Below are 7,980 nucleotides of genomic sequence, written 5' to 3' on the forward strand. Positions count from 1 at the left end.
CGCTCAGGTACCGGTGCGACGCCGGCAATTAGCGCTCGGGCCGGCCCAGCTGCCTTCCGTCGGCTCCCGGCGGGTCGCCATCGATCCCCGAGCGCGGCCGCCCGCCGCCGCCGCCGCCGCCGCCGCCGCCGCCGCTGCACGTGCGGCGCACGGCGGCAGTCGGCGGCTGTCGGCGGCCGAAGCGGCCCAGTACGCCGCAGGTGCCCTCCTGAAGCCGTCACTGCGTGGTCCAGTGTCTGAAGGTGACTGACGGCCGAGCGACGGCCAGTGCTGAGAGGTGTCTAATCGAATAGAGCGAAGTCATCCTCTTCGCTCATAAACCGTGAACTCAGGACACTTGTGGTAGTATTCTACGAAGACTTATTGTCTAGCCCAGCCATCGTTACACTTGTGGTGATCAGTTGGCCTCAGCACCTGCATCTGTCAATATCATCGCTCCTGACTACAATGAAGGGAGGTGAGCTCACCCTCGGCCAGCGCGGACACTGATTTTACGGCGACTCAGCCAGCCTGTCATCTGGTCCCGTTAATCTCCTAAACTGCCGACGCTCACTCCTCCCTGCGACATTGGCCCCGAGGGACGGACACGCGCTCTGTAAGGGCAGAGAGCCGCCAATCGGCCCGTCGATAGGGTGTGGAACGGCCGGCGCGCGTGTCACCTCGCCGTCGGCGGCGACGGAGCGAGCGTTTTTAAACTATTCGCCGGTCGTCATGGGTGGATCGATCCTGCGGCCGTGAGCTCGATTCGGCGACCCCGCGGCAGCCGGCTGGACCCGACCCTCGACCGTTCGACAGAGGGTTTGTGCCTGATCAAACCGCGCGGTCGTCGCCGGCTTGGCAATGGAACGGCGCCGACAACTGTTTGGTATGGGCCGGAAGCCCCGCTCGGCGGCTTAGAGCGCTGATGAAGACAGCCGAAGCCGTCATATGGTCGGGGGCCGCTCGCTCGGGCACGCCGAGCACGATCGGCTAAATCAACTAGAGCTTGGCTCGACCGCGCTCGGCGCGGCACGTCTTTTGAGCCGGATCTTCGCACTATCCGCAGCCGACGGCCCCGAACGGCCCTCCATCGAGCGGACATCGCCGGCGACCGGTCACGGAGCACCGAGTTCAGCCGAGCGAGCCGCAGAACGTGAGCTGTCGCACCTCCGAGGTCGGCCTCTGAGCCCCTGAACGCCGGTCTGTGTGACCCGTACTCGAGTCTCTCCAGTGGGAACTGAAACTGCCAGCGGCAGCCGGCCGGACGCGCGCCGGCCCTGGGACGCACCGCGGCCGCCGCCGGCGGACCATGGCATGGCTGAGGCGGGTGTGACCTCGGGCGCACTCACCCAGCTTCCTGTGCTGCTCGCACGGCCATCGGTGAACGCGTCGCCGGCCACCGAGATCGGTCCGCTGGCCAACGCGTCACTGCTGGGTGCCGACCTGGCCCGCGTCTCGCTGCTCGCTCAGGCGCTCAAGATCGGCGCCATGACGGCCGTCATTCTTCTCTCGGTGCTGGGAAATCTGCTGGTGATCGTCAGTGTCCTACTACACCGAAGGATACGAGTCGTAGCCAACTACTTTGTGATGTCGCTCGCGTTTGCCGATATGCTGGTGGCGCTGTGTGCTATGACGTTCAACGCCAGCATCCAAATCACCGGCCGATGGATGTTCGGCTACGTCATGTGCGACATGTGGAACTCGTTAGACGTATTCTTCAGCACGGTCAGCATCCTGCACTTGTGCTGCATCAGCGTGGACCGCTACTTCGCCATCCTGCGGCCGCTCGAGTACCGCACCCACATGAACAAGCGGACGGTGGCGGCCATGTTGGCGGCGTCGTGGACCACGCCAGCAGTAATATCATTCCTGCCCATCTTCCTCGGCTGGTACACGACGTCCGAGCACCTGAGCTACCGCGCGCGCCACCCGGACACGTGTGAGTTTATCGTCAACGAGGTGTACATGCTGGTGTCGTCGAGCGTGTCGTTCTGGATCCCGGGCGTGGTCATGGTGGTGATGTACAGCCGCATCTACCAGGAGGCGCGCAAGCAGCACCGCGCCATCAGCCGCACGCCGAGCACCATCAACTTCCACAGCACCGACTGCGCCGTGCCGCTGGACGACATCACAGAGGAGGAGCTCACCCTGGCGCTCTCCGCGCTCAACAACATCCGCGACGACCCGACGGGCGGCACCGGCGGTACCGGCGGCGGCGGCGGGGGTGGCGGCGGCGGGGGTAATTCGCCCTCCACTAACGGCGCGACGCCGTCGGGTGGGGCGCGCGCGCCCACGCACCTACCGCCGCGCTTCCTGCACAAGAAGGCGTCCAGCGTGTCCTTCTTCAGCGAGTCGGCCACGTCCGACCTGCGCAAGTCGTCCAACACATCGCGTCTGTGTCGGCTGCGCTACTCCACCAGCCACATGCTGCGCGAGCACAAGGCGGCCAAAACGCTGGGCGTCATCATGGGCTGTTTCGTGCTGTGCTGGCTACCGTTTTTTACCTGGTACGCGGCGGCGACTCTGTGCGGCTCTGCGTGCTCCGTGCCGCCGGTGTTGGTCGATGTACTGTTTTGGATCGGCTATCTGAACTCCACACTGAACCCGATGATATACGCGTACTTCAACACCGAGTTCAGGGACGCATTTCGCGAGACTCTGACGCTGGTGCTGTGCTGCCGGTCAGTGAGGCCAAGCGGGTCGTACGAGGCGCGGAACGGGTCGCACCCGACGCGTGCCGACCGAGCCAGTGGCAGTGGCGGAGCTGGGGGAGGAGGAAGTTCGGGCGGCGGTGGCGGAACCTCCACGGACCGCCCTCTCGAGCTGGTCGTTGCCTCATGATGGGGCTGCTAGTGGGGCAGACGTCCGCCCGGATTCATGTCGTTGGGCTCGTTGTCGGAGCCGAATTTTGTAAGCATCGCCACAATGAGACCACTGGCTGACTGGTCAGAGACAGAGAGTGAGTCTTTCGATGGCAATGTTGAAGAGAGCTTAGTGCCCTGGAGACCTGACAATGAAAAGGACGCTTATCGAACTCCCGGCGCTGTTAGGAACGGGTAGCGAAGGCTGATGGGGCTGTAAACGTGAGACTATTTTTACATTGCTGGCGGTAACGAGCGAGTGAAATCTGTTATCTGTTTCGCGTCACGCCCGGTCAGCGCTCAGTGCACCCAGCGGAGTCATTGGCGTCGCTGTGCCGTGCTATCTGTCGAACCCACCACCGCCCCGCATGGCGGACCCATCAGATACCTGCAACCGAGCTCTACATATGTATTGATTTTCATTCAAGCATTAACGGGACGTTGAATCGTGATTAGCGGGCCGAGGTGACACGACGCGACACCGAGCCAGTGGGGTCCAGGGAAGGGGGAGGGGGAGGGGGGCGATAACGAGAAGGGTGGAGAAGAACAAACAGAACCGCGGCGGCCCGCCGTGGTCGGCCGACAACACGCGCAGTGTGAGCCGAGCCGCGGTGCACGAGGGGTGCGCGGAGTGTTTCTCGCGCGGCGCGCGCGACGAACGCGATATAAGTGCGCGGTTTGGTGTACGGAATAACAGGACAACATCAACGGAGCGACAGGAGACGGACGCAGGATGACAGGTGGGCGCAGCGATAGGCTGCGGGGGGGAGGGAAGAATCTAGGTAGAACGGCCACGAGGAGACGGGATGGGGGGGGGGGGGGTGGGACCGTTCGACGGGCGCTATAGAAGTGGGCGTGACGGAGAGGGGTGGGTATCTAGTTGACCACGACACCGTGCGCCTAGAGAGGCCAGCATCTGTGGTCCCCGTCGTGCCATGGCCACGGCCGACGGGTGTGACCTGATCCGTATATGCCGTGTGCACAGGAGGACCTGGCAACTGTGGTCCCCGTCGTGTCATGGCCACGGCCGACGGGTGTGACCTGATCCGTACATGCCATGTGCACAGGATGACCTGGCAACTGTGGTCCCCGTCGTGTCATGGCCACGGCCGACGGGTGTGACCTGATCCGTACATGCCGTGTGCACAGGAGGACCTGGCAACTGTGGTCCCCGTCGTGTCATGGCCACGGCCGACGGGTGTGACCTGATCCGTACATGCCGTGGGAACAGGAGGACCTGGCAACTGTGGTCCCCGTCGTGCCATGGCCACGGCCGACGGGTGTGACCTGATCCGTACATGCCGTGTGAACAGGATGACCTGGCAACTGTGGTCCCCGTCGTGTCATGGCCACGGCCGACGGGTGTGACCTGATCCGTACATGCCGTGTGAACAGGATGACCGGGCAACTGTGGTCCCCGTCGTGTCATGGCCACGGCCGACGGGTGTGACCTGATCCGTACATGACGTGTGAACAGGATGACCTGGCAACTGTGGTCCCCGTCGTGTCATGGCCACGGCCGACGGGTGTGACCTGATCCGTATATTCCGTGTGCACAGGAGGACCTGGCAACTGTGGTCCCCGTCGTGTCATGGCCACGGCCGACGGGTGTGACCTGATCCGTACATGCCGTGTGAACAGGATGACCTGGCAACTGTGGTCCCCGTCGTGTCATGGCCACGGCCGACGGGTGTGACCTGATCCGTATATGCCGTGTGCACAGGAGGACCTGGCAGGCGGTGGCTCGCACAGAGCTGGAGGCGAAGATAAACCCGGGTGTTGACGGCCTTTCACAGCCAAACAGGGAGAGGAGTTGATCGGAGGACACGCTAATCAAGCATTAACGGGACGTTGAATCGTGATTAGCGGGCCGAGGTGACACGACGCGACACCGAGCCAGTGGGGTCCAGGGAAGGGGGAGGGGGAGGGGGGCGATAACGAGAAGGGTGGAGAAGAACAAACAGAACCGCGGCGGCCCGCCGTGGTCGGCCGACAACACGCGCAGTGTGAGCCGAGCCGCGGTGCACGAGGGGTGCGCGGAGTGTTTGCCCACCCACCATCCCCATCATCACCGTCCTGTCCTTTGTTCCCAACCGACCCTCGTCGTCCACCCGGGTTTGACGAAGCGGTGGCTCGCAGCACAGAGCTGGAGGCGAAGATAAACCCGGGTGTTGACGGCCTTTCACAGCCAAACAGGGAGAGGAGTTGATCGGAGGACACGCTAAACTGTAAGTGAAACGGTATCTAGCAGACCGGCCATTGTCGCGGCCATTACCGGCCATATGCATGAAAATGATGGTCAAAGTACTGCCGTTTGCTATCATATGAGCATCAACACTGGCATTGCCCTTCAGTCCACATCAATTTTGCAGACAAGACCCAACACCCCCTCCTAAACGGCCATAACAGGCTGCCAAGTTGTTTTCGTGTTCTGATGCACCCGTAGTAGGTCCTGTCATCTACCTCCTGTGTTCCTGTAGTCCTATATGTGACTGCTCCTTAGGGCCTAGTGGCATGTGTGCCACGATCACTGACCAAATGATCTCGCATCCTATACCAAGTCCGTCCGTCCGCGATCAACCTAGAGGGCGCGTGCGCACGAAGAGAGAGAGAGAGAGAGAGAGAGAGAGAGAGAGAGAGAGAGAGAGAGAGAGAGAGAGAGAGAGAGAGAGAGAGAGAGAGAGAGAGAGAGAGAGAGAGAGAGAGAGAGTCTTGAGCATGTGTAAGGTGAGGGGTTAGTGCCCAAGTGACCACTGACCGTCGACCCCATGCCACCGCACCACCAGTGCTGTTCCGTGACATGGTCACGAGTGAGCGAACCTCAAACCAAATCCCTCTATACGAGTGTCGTGGCCGCGGGAGCACTGCGGCCATGCACACGGCGAGATAATATAAGCGTTATGTATGTATGTAATCCGTACTGGATATATCAGACGATTACGCTTGTTGATACAGATGTTAAATTATGTCATATGTTGTATATGTAATGTGACCAAATAAAACTGACGAAGCATCCAAACTTCAATTTGATGATTTGATAAGCGGCCATAACTAACTACACTGAAGAAGCCATGCGATTGTTACAAGTGCGAACAATTAAAGATATATAAATGCTCAATTAAAGGAACAATTTACATGCCACTACGACATTGGGCAATGTGTAAAGCGCTTTTTCTCTCTCTTGCCCGGAACGCATAACAATCAATCCCGATGGAGAGCAATAAATCGGGCAGCCTTCTGCGACGTCTGGCTATTCGGGCCACCACCTGTCGGGCTGCCGGCAGACAGAGATAAGCCCGCCCGGATATTGCGACTTGTAATGACCTCTCTCGCTGCTCGCCGACCTTCTTTGTGTGGCTGTGCGGTCAGTAGGTCGGCAGTGCCGATTCGATAGAGTCGCGTAGGTCGGGTGTGTACCGGCGCCGCGCCGTGGGAGTGTGGGAGTCCCGAGCCGCCGCCCCGCGCCCTCCGCAGGCCGACGCTCGTCTCAAGCCAGCGGTCATTAGTTCTGGAACTCCATCTCAAGTTGTGCGGCCGAGGGCGCAGCGCGGCCGGCACACTGCAGTATTTAGCGGCCCAAAGGTCAGCGTCCGGCAGCCGGCGGATGGCGGCCCGCGCCGCTGGGACAGCCCGACTGATGGACCGACCGCCATTCCCGGCATCCAGCTGTCGTAGAACGCAGCCTGGGCCGCAGTGGTGTCTCCAGCTCCGACTGCGGGGTCCCTCTAGCTCTGACCACGGTCCGGTCCCCCCCCACTCTGACAGCGGTCCCCCAGATCCATGTGCGGTCCCCACAGCTCTGACCACGGTCCCCCCAGCTCCCACCGGGCCGCGGTCCGGTCCCTTCAGCTCCGACGGCGGTCCACCAACTCTGACAGCGGTTTCCCATGGCTCCGACCGCGGTCCCCCAACTCTGACCGCGGTCCCCCAACTCTGACCGCGGTCCCCCAGCTCCAACTGCGGGGTCCCCCCAGCACCGACCGTGGTCCCCCTAGCTCTGACCACGGCCCGGTACCTCAGCTCCATCTGCGGTCCCTCAGCTCCGACCGGGGTCCCTTCAACCCAAATCAAAGCGCAGCTGCTACAGTCCCATACGGTCAAAACCAGTCCCTCCAGCCCCACCTCCAGGACTCCGTGTGTGTATATCCACACTACCCCTATTTTCAAGCTCTCAAATAACAGCCTCGTCTCTCCTGTTACTCGAGCCCGGTCTCTCCTGTTCATATCTCTTCGACTACCAGCCCTAAAGTCACGTCCATTTACCTTATTCGCTTCGGCCGGTCCAAATTACGTTAAGATGAGGCGTCAGCTTCTGCACCATCTGTTTCGAGAAGTGCCGCCCTGTTTTCTTATGTAAGACGGAGCATTCGACGTGCATGGGAACGAGAGTTTCCTGGCAAATCCGTCGAAATTTGATGGTAACTGGGATTTGTGGTAGGAGAGAATACATTTTTAGCGTCATAGATCTATCCTAAGCCTGGTAGTTTGGTTATTACATTACAGGATGCTTATATTTGTAGTCTTCCGGCAACACTGAACGCTCTGATCTGAACGTGCTTCTCATAAGAGCTTCATGAGTGGTATGCTCTATGCAGTGTCTTTATAGGTAGGAAGAAATCGTTGAGCTACGAGTAGGTATCATTCATTCTAATCTACATACAAAGAATGATAAAAATTAAAGATCGAGAGAGTGTATGGGGAGAGTTCAAAGGTCCGTGCAACAATCAATCCGTAGACTTACCTATACGATCCTCACCATAAACATGATGAAAATAATAAAAGCACGGCGCTTTGAAGCAGGGGCGTCGCCGACGGGGGGGTCGGGGGGGTCGTGACCCCCCCACTCTTGAAAACTGGGGGTGTCGACCCCCCCACTTTTTGCGATGCTGAGTATGCTTTTTTAGCTTTTATGTCAGTGAAGCAGGCGTCAGCAACACCAACAAATACATCAGATTCAGAATCGCTTCAAGAGCTCCCTAAAGCCAATTAGCCAATTACCTAAAGTTCAATTAGCTGTGGGCGGGGAACACCAGCACAACAATATTTTTAAGTAGCCACCATTCTAGTACCTTTTTATCCCTCAAAGGATTGGACGCGCCAAAACTGCCCCGAGCGTTCGTCTGATCGTAAAAAAAAAAAT

General features: G+C 59.6%; 1 protein-coding gene across 1 annotated transcript; it reads left to right on the forward strand.

The window, feature by feature from the left end:
* Window positions 1-235: 235 nt before the first annotated feature.
* Window positions 236-3,574, forward strand: LOC122366319 (octopamine receptor beta-3R-like). Its single transcript, XM_043338468.1, has one exon. It carries the CDS (start codon window positions 1,294-1,296, stop codon window positions 2,818-2,820), a length of 1,527 nt encoding a protein of 508 aa, XP_043194403.1. The 5' UTR covers window positions 236-1,293; the 3' UTR covers window positions 2,821-3,574.
* The last annotated feature ends 4,406 nt before the right edge of the window (window positions 3,575-7,980 follow it).

This window comes from Amphibalanus amphitrite, unplaced genomic scaffold (genome assembly GCF_019059575.1).
Source record: "Amphibalanus amphitrite isolate SeventyFive unplaced genomic scaffold, NRLGWU_Aamphi_draft 000796F_arrow, whole genome shotgun sequence".
NCBI classification, from domain to species: domain Eukaryota; kingdom Metazoa; phylum Arthropoda; class Thecostraca; order Balanomorpha; family Balanidae; genus Amphibalanus; species Amphibalanus amphitrite.